Genomic DNA, 17082 nt, shown 5'->3' with positions numbered 1-17082 from the left:
TTTGTTTCTTGATGTGGTATTTTTATTTATTGTTGCATTTGTTTTGCCATTTTGCCACATTACAAATCTTCCTCAAGGGAAGAGTAAATGAAAATGAAAAAATATGGGAAAATGCCATTTGTTCCCTGCCATTGAGGAGCCAGAAGAGGAAGAGCAAAAGAGAAGAATTGAGACTGGAAGCTGTTCTTATGAAAAAAGTGGCTAAAAAAATCAGAACTTTACTTTTTTTTTTTTTTTCTTTTTCCCTTTGGTATTGCTAATCATAAATAGAACCATAGCAGAATGCAGAATTTGGATGGACAGGATTGCTGGAGGTGGTTCTGCCCCCTGCTCGTGGCTAGCATCAGAGTTGGATCAGGTTGCTCAATTTCAATTTTTGAGTACCTCCAAAGGACAGAGGGGTCCGTAACCCCTCCGGGTAGCCTGTCCCAATGTTTGACCATCCTTTTGGTGAAAAATATTTTCGTTGTATTGAAAGAACTCATTTACCTTCCTATTTATCTTGCAGACCTTAAGCTTTATATTTCAGATTTTAGTATCCTGAAGGTGTTAGTAATCACCATCAGGTTTTGCCTGCTCCTAGGCAAGCCAGATGGGAGTAGTAGGAGAGTAGCCCAGCAAAGACCCTTTGGAGTTGAAGATTGCAGAGGGATCTAAGTACTGTTTCTAACTAAGTGCTAGTGAAATCAGCTGGTTGAACTGCCAGGCTGGTTCTGCTACAACATGCTTATAAGGTAGCCATGAGCAAACTGAGTCTAGTGTTAGATGAAGGTCATTGGGTTGGACAGGTAAAAATTAGTTACCAGAATATTTGTGGTGAGATAACAGAAGATATTATTGTAAATCATGTTTTAAGACCGCAGAGATTAATAAGTGTTATTTAAGTTAATTTTAAAACTAGGTTATTTTGTGGTAGACTTATTCACCCTACATTGTTTTTAAGATTCGGCCTCCAGAAATGTAACTTTATTTGCTGCAGTGTCAGAGCTTGGGGTAGGCTACTGCCTAGGCTACTCCTTATGGGAGTCTTCCTAAGGGCTCCCTTTTTTACTGAGCAGAAAAGTCCTAATCATATTTTGCCCAGTGTAAATTTATCTGTGGTTTGTGTGTGCGTGCACTTTTTTGTTTGTTTGTTTGTTTGTTTTATTAATTACAGTGTTACAATAGACACTGAAACCCAGTGACCCAAGGCCAAAGTTTTAATCAGGCAGTGGAGTTCAGAGTATAGTTTGTCCTTCTATTTCTGTCTTTAATCTGAGGGTTGGGGTGTGGTTAATATATAATCAGATGCTTAGTGTACTTAATACTGGTTAAAACATTTGCATGTGTTTTAATTAGATGGTCTTATGCACTGGTTGCTTATTTAGAAAATAATGGCCAAATTTGAATCATCCAGAGTCCTACTATGATGTCTAAAGTGGGACTTCAGCAGAATTTAAGAGCTCAAGAGCAAGGAGCACTTCTGAAAGCTTATGCTTTAGTGAATATTTTAGTCTGGAAATGCATAATATGGCCTTGGGACTGTGTTTTATACCACAAAATTTCCTGGGCATCTCCAGGAAACTCTAACTCTTTGGTGTAAATATAAGCATGCCAGACATGGAAACACTGATGTCTGGTTCCCAGCCATGCTCTGTTGCTGTAGAGTCAGGCTGCTGCTTTTGTGGTCTCCTCCTGCCCTGCATCCCTTGAATTTCCTTCTGCATAGTTGGTGAGCCACTTTCAATTACTCGTTAATGGAGCAGACAGGCTGTGCTTCCATCTGAAGGGGGTGACCTGAAGAAGTGTGAAGATGTGGGTCTACATCCCATCTGGCCAAGGAGGAAGTCGAATGGAGGTCTTCCATTTCTGAAGTGGCACATCATCCTTTGTTTCACTGTTTGAAGCTGTGATTTGGAGTGAGATTCTAATGATCTGTATTGCCTGTGGGCTGACTTTAGCCAGCCACGTGCATGGGTTTCTGTGAAGCTTCTCTCTGAGGCTCTCATCTTCACTTGTCTTAGTGAGTCATCCAGACCCTGCAGGACCAGGTGATTCATTTTTAGGCATATGTGTCCTAGATTTTGCTCTGAATTCTCAACCAGCATCAGCTGGCTATTGCTAGATATGCTGGCACCCATATCATCAGCTCTGTGCACCCACATCAGCACAGCTCTGTGTGCATTACATGCAAAGCCCCACACAGGCAGGGGCCATGTGCAGCAGCCATCCCTTGCTGTACCTGGGACAGGCTGCAGAGGAGACAGTGGCCCTGGCCTTAGCTATGCAGCAGTGCTGAGGGATGAAGCAGAGAACATTTTCCCCAAGAGCAGAAAGGAGAGAGAAGGGAGTTTCTAATGCTACCTCCTCCTGGTTATTCTTGAGCTTGTCTGTGTGGAAGATAAGCAAAAGGAGCCAAGTTCTTCACTGATGCTCTTCTGATAAACCTTTTCCTCCCACTTTTTCTTTCTTCTGACATATCTTGTAGTTTCCCTTCTGGAAACATAGCTGTTTATGCAGTGTGTTTCAGACTAGGTGGACTGAAAAGAGGTCAGAGGCTTTGAAAGCCTGGGCTAGCATGTGTGGGCTTGCAGATGGCACTAGAGCTAGGATAGGTCTCTCCTTGGAAAAAATGGGTGTGTTGGTGGTCCCTAGATAAGATAAGAAACAGATTTTGTTTTATGGTTATTCTATATATTTTAAATGCTGCTGTTTGTATTTTGCACAGCTGATGTAAAAAAAAAAAAAAGCCTAAACACAATTTTCTGCCGTGATTTGTTGTCTGTGCAAGCTCAAAAATATATTGATTTTAGGAAAAAGTGCTAGATTTGATATATGGAAAAGTTCCTTGGTATATTTTCAATATCAAAATGTGTAATTATTGCATCTCACAACTACCGTTAGTTTCAGCCCAGCCATAAGTATTACATATAGCTGGGGCCCCAAGTCAGCAGCCCAGTCCCAAGTCAGTGCTTGTGAAAACACCCTAATATTTAGCTTCATACCAAAATACGGATGTAAGGAATATGTTTAGTAGCACTTGAGCTAATATTCATTTATTGCCCTTAAACTAGAGGCTTTGTGTTTGAAAATGTATGTAGACAGATAAATCTTGCTTTGAATAAAGTCAAGCAAATGGCTCAAGTGAATGACAATCAGCATCACATGATTTAGTCCATGTTGTCTATTGCTTTATTTTAAGGTTCAGCCTCAGTTGAACTTGATGATTGTGTTAAAAAGTAAAGAGGAGAAATTGGTGGATGAGGCCACCTTTCATAAAAAGTGACACAAGAACTATTGACAAAAGAACTATTGACAAGACAAGTGACACAAGAACTGCATGCTTTACCCACAGGTGTGATAGCTTATGTCACACTGCACCACTACGGATGTCTTAGCACGCTGTTAAGCAGGCTTCCCTGAAAAATCACAAACTCTAATTACAGTAAAATAAAATAAAATAAATACTTAGCCATGCTGTCATGTTTTGTGTTGCTGAGGCTGTGCACAGCAGCTGGGAAATTACCTCAGCTATCTTCTGTATTACATATTGGGACATCCCTTGTGCTGAATGCTATACTATACATGAAGAAAGAAGTATTGAAATCATGTAATTCAAAGTGTTTTCTTTACCTCCTGGACTTAGATGGTATTTGTATATCCTGGGTTAGCTCTACAGATACAATTAAGCACTGAACTCTATTGATTTCAGTGAAAGATGGATAAATAATACTTCCTAATAATACTAATAAATAATACTGCCTAATAAATAATACTGCCTAAATACTTCCATGGGTCTGAACCTGAGCTGAGCTATTGCTTCAGTGTAAAAAAAGTTTCATTTGATGTTTCTAAGCCAACAAAATACCAGTTTTGGTAGTTATGATTTTATTTGTTTATTGTGTTTTTCAGAACCTACACAGAAGGAAACTCTTCTCCATCTTGTGATGAAATTAGGCTTGATTGAACTCTCCCAGTTCTTAGCAGCCCAGCCTGGAGGGTCGGTGGCATTAACATTACCTAATGCGGATGGAGCAACACCATTAGATTTGGCTGTACAAAACGGGCACTCCAAACTTGTTGAGGTCTTCACAAAGTGAGTATAATGGTTTGTTGTTTCTCCTGAAAAACTCTTCATCTGTTAAGGGATGTGGGAAGTAATTTTTTTCTCAAAAGACTTGCCTATGATTCTATCTTGTGTTGGTTTCTGTTACTTCTTATCTTTATTACCACTTCAAGTGGCACTTATTTACAAGTAAAGCAAGATTATGATGTGTATCCTTCATTGCATTTGCAAATCCATTAATAGTGTTAGTATCAACAATGCACTTGTGTGATTTTAAGCTATTGTCATGATTCAGTTAGGGATTATTATTATTTTTTTCCTTCAGGCTGTTGTGTAAATAGCATCTGATGTTAATTTGTAGCCTTATGAGTTTGTATTCTGGCATTTCATAATTTTGGATTAATGAGAGAGGTAAAAGGAAATCATTAAATAACAAGTACTCCTTTTCCGGGACTTGTTAGAGAACACACCTGTCTGACAGGAGTTTGTTGTGGTTTAACCTGGCAGGCAGCACAGCGACACGCAGCCATTCACTCATTTCCCTGCAGTGGAATGGGAGAGAGAATCAGAAAAAAAAAAGGTAAAACGCTTGGGCTGTGGTAAAAACAGTTTAATAGGACAGAAAAGGAAGGGAACATAATAATAGTAATTAAATATGTGCATAAAATGAGTTTTGTGCAATGCAGTCACTCACCACCTGCTGACTGATGCCCAGCCAGACCCAGAGCAGTGACAGACCCCCAGGCCCTCTCTCCCTGTTCCTATTGCCTAGTATGATGCCATGTGGTATGGGACACCCCTCTGGCCCCCTAGGGCCAGCTGTCCTGGCTGTGTCTCCTCCCAGCTTCTTGTGCACCCCCAGCCTCCTCGCTGGGAGGGCAGCATGGGAAGCTGAAAAGGCCTTGGCTTAGCTGGGCCCAAACCTGCTGCTAACAAGTAAGGGCATCCCTTAAAATGCACATGGGGGGGCACACAGGTGCAGAGACATGACTTTCACAAAGGCCTTGGGTGACTTTGTGGCTTTTGTAAAGTCTCAGGTTGTAATCAAGGGAGAGGGTAGAACCCCCAGCACTGCAGTGATGACTGTGTTTTCGCCAGACTTCCTCCAGGCTGACAGATGACTTCAAGGACAAGTGCTTTCTGGCACACCTCAGCTGTCGAGAGCTTCCCTTGCACTGACCTGCAGTTCTGCCTGATGTGTGTGTCTCTCAGTGCGAAATGCTCAGTGCCAGGAGCCCTTCTTACTGCTGGTTTTCTTTGCAAATATGGGGAAATATGCCAGAATTTGAATGCTTTACATTTTTTTTTTTCTTAGTGAGGCTCGCTCAGTCCCAGTTCAGTGCAGTGTATAGCTAATGTGAGAATTATGCACATTTCAGTTTGTCTGAAGAAAATACATGAAAGAGCAGTATGGTACACTATGTTATGAATTGTTTGTAATGTCCAAACAATGCTGTACTCCCTTGAGACACTTTCTGTTTTACTCTCTGTGATGGGATAACAAATCTGCTAGCTGCCAATCATGTCCTACTGCTATATATGGCAACAGTAACAGGAAAAGGTACTACTGCTAATTGACAGCAATTAGGAGAAATAGGTATTGTCACAGCTTGCTCTCACGGCCTTGTTTTATTAGTGACTAACCACTCACCACTTCTAGAGCAGTCTTTGTTTTTTCCATGCCAATCGCTAGAAGTTTCCTAGTCCTGAAAGGAGCCCTTGGTAAGTATTTGTTTGCCCAGCTGTGTTTTCAGTGGATGTTTCAAGCTTTTTTTGCCTCAGGATTTTGCAGTGAGTGTGCTGGGATGCTGGCGGGCCATACTGCAGGGGAGTGGGAACGGTGCTGCGATTGTATTTTCACCCTAGCTGCGCACAGAGCATCTGCCCTGGCTCAAGGAGTGTGTTCTTTCCAGTTCCCAGGGCAGCCGCTCACCTGAAATTTCCAGAGCGGAGATCGGCAAGGATGCCTGCATGCGCTTTGTTCGTTCGTCATCGGCCCTGACGCTGACATTTGACCACACTGCAAAACATTTGCTGGAGTCGGACGTGAGGCTCTTCAGAAGGTACTTCATGAACAGACCCCTGCTCTGCAAGGTGGGTGCCAGCCCAGCTCAGGGCGCTCACAGGTTGTCTTCACACATTTCTTGCTGTGGGCTCTTCAATCTGGATTGTTTTTTTTTGAATAGCCTTCTAGCTGAAGCTGCCTGTTTCACCCATGGCTAGCGTAATGAAGGATTACTGCTGTGGGCTTCCAGGGTGTGTAAATGCAGCTCACCGTGTATATGAAGCTGGAGAGAGTGAGAGATTTTGAGAACTTTATCAAAGTTTTGTTTACACCCCAAATTGTTTTTGGTTTGCTCTGGACTTCCTGGTGAATATCTCCCCCTGAAATCTCTGTCTCTTCGATTACATTGCCATTGTATTCATGTTGGTACTTTGAAATATTTAATTTAGGTCCATTTTTCTTTGTACCAGTGTAAAGCCTGTGAGCCCTTACCATGTACTGTGAGAAAAATCTCAGTATTTTTTTTCGGACAGGATTTTTTGTGAAGCTGTTTTATTTGCAATTGCAATGGCAGACATCCTGTCAATCAGGAGCGCATTTTAGTAAACAAATCATATCCTTTTGTTCCCTATTACCCATTGCCTGATCACCTCATTGCCCGAGTACTACAGGTTCACAAGCTACTCAACTCTCCTCTATACCATATAAGTACATTTTTTTTCTTCAACCCATTAATTTCTCCCTTTTCCTTCTTTTTTTTTCCCTTTTTTTTTTTTTTTCCATTTTTATGTTTTGAGAACCTGTGGTCTTTGTTTTACTGCTCTCAAACTGCTCATCCAGTTTTTCTCAAGCTTTTATCTTATTTTGGAACAGTGAGGCCTTCTACTGTCCACTTATCTAGTTAGCATTTCTCCTTATTATGACTACACAACTACCTTGGAATACAGAAGATTAGTTCTCTACTGCAAAAACACAACTTAGTTTCTCACAGGACCAAGCCCAGTGTATTATACACAGCAAGAACGTACAGATTATGGACTTTTGCTGTGGAGGAATTTATGGTGCACTGGGTCTTATTTTGCTGTAAGGTGTCTGGAGCACTACTGTGATAACTTCAGGACAAGCTTAAAATTAAGTAAACTAAGGAGGTTAGGAGTTGGAAACCTGAGTTTTTAAATAGCAGTGCAGGTGCTCACCTATAATTTTGGATTGAGACTGCATGTCTCAATCATAGTTCTAGCTCATGACATAAAATTAGTGAGCTGAAAAGACACTGAAAATAGTCAGGCTTTTCTCTTTTTCTGGTCTTAAAGTTTAGCTTTCCTTTTCCTTGTTTAATTTCAGCATTCCTTATTTTCCTTGAGTCACTTTTGTTATATTATACATGTTCTTAGAACATAAGCTACTCGTTAACACAAAAACTTAAAGGTGTGATTTTTTTGTACAGCTCTTGTGTATAATCTTGTGTGTTTACTGCCAAGATTTTGATTTGCTCCCATACAAAAAAAAAAAGTTACTCTGTATTTGTAGCGTGCAGAATACCTACAGTTTGTGTGGTTTTCCCATGGAAACGGTAGTAAACCCAGTGGCAAAACCAAGACAGTAATGAGGAATGCATTGTTATTTATATTGTTGGCTTTTTCTTAAACTCATCAAATCCATGTTCTTCTTGTGATATTGGAAATGGAATAAGAAAATGTGCGATGTTAGATGTTTGCACAGCTTTTAGAAACAAAAACTCTCTGAGGTAGCAAAATTCTGTACTTTAAGAAAAAAGCCCATCAGCTTTCAGTTGTGCTTTTCCCTTTTGCTCATTCCTGTAGTTGCAGCAGTCTAAATACTTCTTTGTGTGGACCCTATGTCCATCCCAGCATCAGTGTTGTACTTCTTTTATTAAAACATAAATAAGTCAGAATAATTAGGAAGGTCACAGTGTTTGATTAACTTTCGATAGACCAGGTGCCATCCTGAAATGTCTGTGGGGAGGCAATAAAACTGTCATGTTTAGACTATGTATTATATCCAAAAGATAAAGTAAAATTATTTTTTCTTCTGTTATAAATGACTTGCAGCCCTTAGCTGGATCCAAAGCATAAGGTGGGTGTCAGAGATTTCTAGATATGTAGTTGTTTAAAATAGAGCTAGAATTTACTGCTGTACTTAATCATTCAGCCCCAAGACTGTAAATCTAGTTTATTGTATTTTGAGACTGTATAAATGCCCACATTGTTATTTTCAGTTTGAGTCAGAAAAAGACATGGACTAAACAGAAAGAGCTTGTGTTGATTATGGTGGCAAGCAGCACTGGATTTGTGTGTGTGAAATGGATGGCTAAGGGAGCAGCAGAAGCTAATTTTCTGTTTATTCACACCAACAAAACCTGATCTTTCTCATTTATGTTTTTCACTCCCTAGCTGTGGCTTCACTTTTCCTTGCAAGTCTAAAAGAGCAATGGAAAAGTTAAAGCAAACAAGATTGTTAGTAAGCTTGAGTTACTTGTGCAGTAATCTTGCCTTCACTGGAAACCCTCAGGGGCTGTGCAATTCAAAAAAGATTAAACCCACAAGTTTAAACTTCTTTGAGGCAGAAATGGCCCCATGGAGGTAGCAGCATACATCAGTGAGGCTGCAGGGAGCACATGTGGGTTGGCGAGGGCATAGGGAGAAAGCAGTGGAAAGGTGAGCTTCTTGGGGTTTGTCTTGCACCTCCAGCAGAGCTGTAACCAGTGGGTAGAGGTGATTGAGGTGATCGGTTTGCTGGAGACACACAGAAGAAGCATCCTCCACAAGAGAAGAAGAAAGCCATGGACTGACATCCACACATCAAATGGTGTCAGGGTTTAAAAAAAAAAAAAAAGAGGGCAAAACAGAGTAATTGTCCAAAATGAGTAAGATAATTTACATTTTAAAAATAACTTTGTAGCCTGGTGTTGGATAGATTTTGTAATTTCTCAAGGAGGAGCTGACTACAAGGGCTTACTTCTGACAGGTAGCTGTAGGAGTAGGAAAGCGTGGGAGCTGAGAAGAATGTAACTGGGCCTACCAAGGGGGAGAAAGAGCTGGAATGATAGCTATGTGGCTTTCGGAGCAATTTGGGTGCAAAATTCAGACATCAAAATAATTCAGTGTCACCTCTAACTTTCTTTCTTGAAGTTAAATTACCATGCCGTTATCTGCTTGCTGTTCTGAGAGATGACATATACATGGGAATCCTAGCTATAGATGGAAAGATTAAAAACAGTAAAATTGTAGGTGAAAGTAACTACTCAAAATGAGACAGTCTCTCCTCCATTCCCTTTTCTTACATTCTTTGAATGTAATTGATAAAGTAAGTGACTGGACCTGACCACCCCGCTTTCATTGACAGTGGAGCAATGCCTGCTGTGTGTGTGCCTGAGCGAAGGGTCAGATCAGCAAGGGGTACATGGACTCCTGCTTGCAGGCTGGGTTTGCTATGTAGTCATTGTTTAGTCCTGATTTAGGCTCTTTGTATTTCTTATCAGTAAAAATTGCTCTTTATAGGCATGCTGACAAGGTTAACCAGGCTTCTGGACAGAGCCACTCTAGCTAACTGCTGTGCTGCCTTTCTCATAGAGAAGGAAGTTACTGTAAGCAGAGGGTAATTTTCCTCTTGAGAGAGGGAAACTGATAAAATATTCTGTAGAACCTCTATCAAGCGTTTTTAGTATCATGTATAATTTATTTGTTTGCTAGTCTTTGCTTTTGTTTGTAAATTTTTATCTAAATGTCATGGACATCAAATACAGTTACTGTGATTTTGATATGTATTTCTTTTTTATAGAGTATTAATTCAAACCAAGTTGAGACACTGGAAGGTCCAAAAATGCCCTGCAGTATGACAAGCTCTGTAGAAGGTACAGTTTCTTATTCCATAATGTTAAACTCTCTAAAAGTTCTGGAAAGTTGGCATAGATTCATATACTGTTTATTTATTCAGGAAGATCATGTTACATATGACATTAGAAACCTGTAAGTAGGCAACAGTGGAATACACAAATCATACACTGTGAGAGATTTGTAAATCATTATACTCCCTACAGAGCATTGTTTTTCCAGTGTAAAATTGAAATTGTTCAAAAAATATTATGGCATGCATAGTGACTGGAAAGGCCTTAATCAACTTTATTGCAAAAGCCAGAAAAATGTCAGTAGTTTCCAGGAGAGGGCAGTGTTTAACTGAATGAACACTGCAGCCTGAAAATGCCGGTAAAATGAATCAAATTAGCAAAGATCTGAGTGGATTACAAAAGTGTAACTTCTTGTGCGAACAGTTTTGGGATCCAGGCCAAAAGTCTTCATGTGGCAAAACTCCCATGTATTTCTATTAAACATTCAATGTGCTGTTGGGTGGTTTACCTCCATGAGGGTTGCAGGACTGTACTTTCTAATCAGAGCTCTTTCATTGCCAAGATGCATCTTTGTATGCACCTTAGAGCTGAAAAGAAAATCACAAAGACATTCCTAAGCATCAGTATGGAAGTTGGGATATTTGACGTATGATCGTTAGGAATTAATTAAAAGTTTTTATCCATTTGCTTATGAGGCTGGTGCTGTTTGTTGAGATTAAGTGTCTTGCTAAGAACAGTGGGCGCTCTGAGAGTGTCTGGTCAGGCTAAGTGGCTGCAATGGTGGCAGCCCTGCTGAGAGCAGCATGAATATGAGCACTTGCATGAACCTTTGGCAGGCCCTGGACCGGGCTGGACTATATTTCCAGGTGGCATCAACTAGAAGTTTTCAGGGAATAGATAAATCAGTGAAACAGTGTAGGTCACAGGTAAAAAGGTAGGTTACTGCTGGTTAGTGTTGGAAAAGGAACTTCACATCTAATATCTCCAGCAGTGTTCAGGCAGCTATTGTCATGCCAGTGGAAGGTAAATTTGCGGAGAAACAACAAACAGCTGTTAGCAGTTGCAAACTATACATCTGTTATTGCAACTGTAAACAGCAGTTTCCTTTACACGGTATGTGGATGGCTTTGATGATGCAGCATGCACATTGACTCAGTATGTTCCTCTGAGGGCCATACTCTGACCAGCATGATCTCTGTACTTCATGGATAGAAAATGAACGGCATGGCATGGTAACACCATATGTAGCACTAGCTAGGGCAATACAACTTCTAGGTGATAACTACTTTGATGTTTTCACCAAAGGCACTTTTTGTTTGGCCTGACTTGGGGCAAGCAGTTAATGAACATCAGTGGGTATTGATTGCCCCAAGAGAGAATCATGAGTTCAGGACGGACTGCATTCTGGTTGGATTTTGGTTGCAGGGCTTCTTGTTTGGGATACTGGTTGTAAAGATGCTCATATAGAACATATATCATGTCAAGATCTACAAAGATGTTTGAACACCTACCTATTTGCATTTTCAGTGGAAGCTATGTAGTTTTGTGCCTTTATAGATCAGAGTTGTTTTGTGCCTGATTTGGATTTAAAAAAAAAACACCTCATTTTAGACAAGAGAAGTATGCCACATTTTAATAGTATCCAATAAACCACACAAACCACTGTGAAACTGGTTTGGTAGTGTCAAACAAATCAGTAGCAAGCTGATCAGACTTGCACTTTTGCATTCTGCGTTGTCTACATGTATACATGGGGAGCCCTTAATTATTATTTTCACATAGATGGGCAGCAGTTTTTTTTTCTTTTTTTTAATTTCACATCTTTTGATATTCTCCCCAGTTACAACATTTCTATCAGCCAGGATTATTTTTTTTTTCCCACCACCTACCACCAAATCCAGATGTTGAAAATTCATTAATGATCAGTACTGGTTACTTGTAGTCTGTGTTATGCTCTCCAGCACTCCATCGGCAGGCATTCAGGAGACTAAAATAATTTTATTTTTTTGTAGATCTAATTAAAATAATTACCTCTACAACTAAAACTAATATGAAACGATTAACGGAATGTTTTTTACTGTGTTCTCAGTTGCATTTAGTGAACTCCTTTGCAAAATGGCTGCTGAGCTTAGGATATAAATTTGGTGCATTAATGTCATGAAAGGATCCCCCCTCAGATTTCAGAGCTGCTGCCATTTAGCGAACAAATAACTACTCCTTTCAGGGTGGGCCTAAAGTCAAGATCAGCAGTCCTTTAAAACACAATGCTTTCAGAAACCCTGAGCTTTTATCTACAAAAGGTTGCTATAGCAGTATGTTGCTTGTTGTGAAATGCAATCAAGTGAAAGTAGTGGGTCAGTGTAAGGTGATACTACTAGCTTAGCAGTGAATCTCTCAAAGCAACTTCATTAAATTAAAATACATGGAGTGATACACTATCCGGTAAGGATGAAGAACAAAAGGTGAAGTAGATGGTATTTTGGTTAATTCAGTAGTTTGTGCTTTTTCTCTGTTTTCTGACTGTGAAATTCCATGTCTGTAAGTAGACTGAATGCTGTTATCTGGAGGTATAAGCCATTTGCTTCTGCAAAATAACTGTTAGCTATAGAGGAAACAGCTTTTCTTCTGAGAATTGGAAGACTGGATGATGATAATAATTGCATCTCAGTATTGTAAAGAAAAATCTGGAAGAACATTGGACATTCATTTTCTGGAAGTGACATTTCAAAAATGCCACTTCTCCCACTTAAGCTTTTAAAGTAAGTTACTGTGATCAGAGTGACAAAAACAAAACAAAACAACTGTGAAGGGACAGGGAGAGCTTGAGACAGAGCCAGCAATTGGCATGGAGAAGCAGGCAGTGCTTCATGCTACTGGCAGGTGTCGGGGAGCTAGGGTGGCCCATGCATGTCAGCCCTGTGTGAGGATGGATGCAGACACACCTCATGCACAGGACTCTGTCAGTGTTGGAATGCAAGGGAAGACAAATGCAAGGTATGTATTTGACTGTTGCAGCAGGTTCGTTACACAAGGTGAAATAATTAAGAATTAGCAGCTGAGATACTGATCAGCATGAACCCAGGCCTTTGCAGTTCTGACTCACACCAGCATCCAGAGGCTGTGCAGAGCTCAGAGATCACAGGTGCTCTGATTGCACTGGGCTTGTGACTTCCCTTTCCTTCCCTTCCCTTCTTGGAAATACTTGGAATACTAGGAAAGGAGTGAGTTGCCACATAACCTACCATTCTTCAAGGCGCTTCCCTAAACCACCCTATATCAGCTGCTGAGTCATGCTTAGTTTAATGATTTGCTGGAAATGGGGAATTGAGAGGGATTTGTGTAGGTGACAGCAGACTTGAACCTCAATTTGAAAGATTCAGTCAAAAAAACCCCACATACCAGCATAACTATGGTGGTATAATTGTTATTGTTTAAAATATACTTAGTAAATAATAATGTTCCTGGAAGCCTAGGTGATTCTGGTGTTCATTTGCATTCCTGTAGCCAGATTACTTCTCTTTGCTGTTTCACAATAGTGCTGGAGGCTGTTTGGGCAAAACTTGCAAAGTGTCATGTGTATGCTGTGTCCTTTCCCACAGTTCTGAGAAGAAACTGTAAAAGAGAGAGTGACATAAATTCCTTTTTTTCCCTTCTATGTGTGTGTGTTTGTGTGAAGATGTGAGGTCTCATTTTGGAAAATACAAGAGACCTCTTTCAGGGAAAGAAACAGATCCCAAATGCTCTGCAGAGTTGGTGCAAAGCACAGAACAAGAAACAGTGGTGTTTGAACACTTTGGCGGCTCATCAGCATTTGACCGACAAGTCACCATGTTTTCCTAGCCTTTGGTTTCAATAGCTTGTTCATAACTGTCCCATGACAATAACATAGCACTTGTTGTGCATCTAGCCTGCCTGCTGCCCACAGGAATGCTGTTTTGAGGGGATGCATGGGCTGCACAAGTCCATTGTTTTGGCTTGCCTGCATGTTTGTGTGCTCATTGTTCCCCCTCCTATCTGAAAAAGAAGAGAGACCAGCAGCAGAAGCCAAAGCAGATCCAAACTGCATTCGCTTGCTCTTAAAGGCAGGAATCTTTGCTTTTGCAGGTCCTATGAACTTGACATCTGATGAATTGTCCCAGGATGATATGAAGGTACAGATTTCTCCTTATACAAATAGCTAAGCTCCCTGTAGGCTCGGGGGCAGCAACCTTTGCGTGGCTATCTGAGGATCTCTCAGAGCTAACAAATAAGGTGACTAATGCCTGCCAGCCAACATTTCCTGTCCATTCCTATCCTGTGGGAATAGCTATGTGTGCAGATGATTATCATTTGAAGGAACCTGTTATGTGGTTGTGGGCCGGGAAGCTGGGTCACAGAAGCAAGCTCTGCTTTTGGACCAGAAAACTCTTGTGTTTGTGGCCATCCTGAGTGCCTTCAGGCAGCCTGCAGCTCAGCTGCTGGTCTGTGAGGTCAAAACCTGTCTCCTGTGAGCACCTGCTTCATCCTTGGGATGGCATGGTCTGCTACACCTGAAGGAGACTCCTTGGTTAACTGTGAGTTTTCAACTGGGAAAAAATGCTTGCTGTAGAAAAGATAACAGTTCCCATTGTCTTTTACATGGAGGTCTCAAACAGCTTTTGTGGAGGAAAAATATTTTTGAGAAATCACATTCTGGTTTTCTTTCTTTCTTTTTTTTTTATTGACACCTTTTTAAGCCAGAAGTTTATATTTGATTATTAACTTAAGTGGGTGTGAAGTTAAATTATTTAGGTTGACAGAAACAAAATCTGGTGAATCTGGTAAAGGTATTATCTTTTGCATAGTTAGTGACTTTTGATTTTAAATAACATTTGAATTTTGGGAACGTTGTTAGGCTGCCACTGCTATTATATCCTGATTTTGAATGTGCTCACCCCCTTAGTTCTTTTAAGTGCCAGCTCTAAAGAAGATTGACCATTCCTTTGAGATTGCAATCTGTGTCATCTCAAAATTATATCTCTGCAGTGTGCATGAATTTCTGAGTCTATGCTGATAATGTCTGTTGGGGCAGACTGTGGTAGCTCACAAATCATGCTGTGGGGTAGAAGTCTCTGGTACTGTGTTGACTGTTTCTTGTTTTGTGGTGGGGAAAGTCTGTTGTTCACTTTATAGAGAATGAGCTGGCTTATACTACTGCTATAGGCATGAACAGCTCAGGCATGAGAGGAGCCCTCTCAGAAATGTCTCTTTCCTCCCAAGCGCTCTACTGGCTACTCTGGGCACAGTTAAACTTCTTAAGGAAGAAAACTGAAGTTTGCATGGGAAGAGAGTTTGATCTCTTCTTTGACTATGAATTTGAGTCCACCGGGTCAGCCTTATAATTCATTTTCGTATCAGTCTGGGAGAGGAATTCTCTATCCGTTGCCTTCATTAAAATGACTAAAATGAAGTGACTGCTGCTTGATTTTATTTGAACTGAATTCAGAAAGCCTGAAGCACAGCTTGTAACTAAGCACAAATGTAACTATTAATCATAGAAGATCTAGCTAAAGTTTTCTGTTTCTAGCCTTTCCGAGATGCTGTGGTTCCTTCTAATGAAAATGAAGATCATGTCCTCTTGGGCATAGGTAAGAAATAATTAATCATTTTGATTTCCAGAAAGCTGTTGGTATGTATTCTGATGCCACAAGGCAGTGTCTTTTAAAAATGTAAATATCATTGATATTGCAACATAGCTTGGCAAAAGATCAAATGAGTTATGTCTATGTCAAAGGGAGAACCTCTTTCAAAATGCTTCTAGTGTACATACACAGTGCATCCAACAGTATCATGTTATCCTAGGATTTTTCAGCAGAATACAAACTGTTGTATGAATAAGAATCTTGAAAACGATTTCTGATTGTTTCTGATTTTCTGATCGATTTCCAGCGTATGTGACTGTAGATTAAATGAAGCAAGTGGAAATGTTTAGATGTAACAGTGCAAAGTGCATTGTAGGGCCAGAAGGAGAATATAGCCAACTACATTAAGACAGTGAATTTAGAGAATGAAAATCAAATGGAAAGGTGAGTATTGTCAAGTTTAGGGAAAGCTCCAAGTGGAAAGTGCAACCATGGTTGCATACAAAGCAGAGCAAGGAGGAGAAAGACAACAAGTAGCTGAGCTCTGCCTGTGGGAACTGCTGTGCCAGGCAAAGGCTTGCCTGTGGTCCAGTGCTGAGCTCAGGATGGCGGAGCCCAGATGGCTGCATTCAGACCACTTGTGTGCAGGTTCTGGTGGCTGCAAAACCACGAGTTGCTCTGAGTGTGTGCAAAGGGGGGGGAAGTGCATGCATGAATGCAGGCATTATATGTTAGGGAGAAATGAGCTGGCGTAAACTCAGAGACATGGTTGTAAGATAAGAAAGCAGCAGATTATTTTAATAATCTCTCATTAAAATCATCATCTAGTTCTCAATTTTTCTAGTTGTTGTTGGGTCAAATGCCTGTACTGAAGCAAATCTAAATGCTTGTCTTGCTCTGCCATCCAAGCAATATGGGAGCTGCATAAGGAAATTGGGACTAGTAGCAAAAATATTAATATGCATGGTTATACTGGCTTTAATACTTTTGTGCATAGCACAGAATAGCAGTCCTTGTCTTGCACAAAAATGCAGTGCATGTGCTTGCAATGTTACTTCCCACATGATCAAATCGTTTCTGTCAAGGAAGACCAAAGTGTTGGGCTGTGTCTCAATGTAGGAGGGTGTGGAGCCATTGGGGAGTGATTATGGTTTGCTAATCTGAAGCCACATCTGCTCCAGTCTAAGCTCCAGTTACACCATCTGGAATGAGCAGAAGGTAGCTGAAAAGCTGCATAGTGGAAATTCTCCACCCTGAAATTATAGCTGATATTTTTTTTCTTACCCCTGAAATGAGTTTTCCTTCTAAGTCATCATTTGCATAGGGCTGGATGTGACAGCAGGAACAGAAGCCAGGCCCTCTGGCTTCAGAACAGTTCCCTCTCCTCTCTGAAGCTTGGATGGGCAGCTGCCAGCAGATCCTGGGTCCCCTGCAAGAAGCAAGCAAGAGACTTTGGCTGTGGTTCATACAGCTAGCTAGGAATGGTAGATTCTTAAAGGAGCTTCCAGGTGAAAAAATGGTGTACTTGCATACAGCTTGGAACAAGATTTAGGTGCTTAATATT

The 17082-nt window shown here is 40.6% G+C and overlaps 1 protein-coding gene across 6 annotated transcripts in view; it reads left to right on the top strand.

The window, feature by feature from the left end:
* Nucleotides 1-17082, top strand: part of ARHGEF28 (Rho guanine nucleotide exchange factor 28) — a 132527-nt gene that overhangs the window by 44764 nt on the left and 70681 nt on the right. For 5 of the 6 annotated variants that reach the window (XM_072031139.1, XM_072031140.1, XM_038170826.2 and 2 more), the window contains 5 exons: nt 3892-4075; nt 5959-6139; nt 9852-9924; nt 14023-14069; nt 15464-15524. In XM_072031139.1, coding sequence (XP_071887240.1) covers nt 3892-4075; nt 5959-6139; nt 9852-9924; nt 14023-14069; nt 15464-15524 — 546 coding nt within the window. The remainder of the gene's footprint in view (nt 1-3891; nt 4076-5958; nt 6140-9851; nt 9925-14022; nt 14070-15463; nt 15525-17082) is intronic. The other variant, XM_072031141.1, reaches the window with a different exon arrangement.

Source organism: Anas platyrhynchos, chromosome Z (genome assembly GCF_047663525.1).
Source record: "Anas platyrhynchos isolate ZD024472 breed Pekin duck chromosome Z, IASCAAS_PekinDuck_T2T, whole genome shotgun sequence".
Lineage (NCBI taxonomy): Eukaryota > Metazoa > Chordata > Aves > Anseriformes > Anatidae > Anas > Anas platyrhynchos.
The sequence above is the reverse complement of the archived record's forward strand: the minus strand, read 5'-3'. Positions and strand labels throughout refer to the sequence as shown.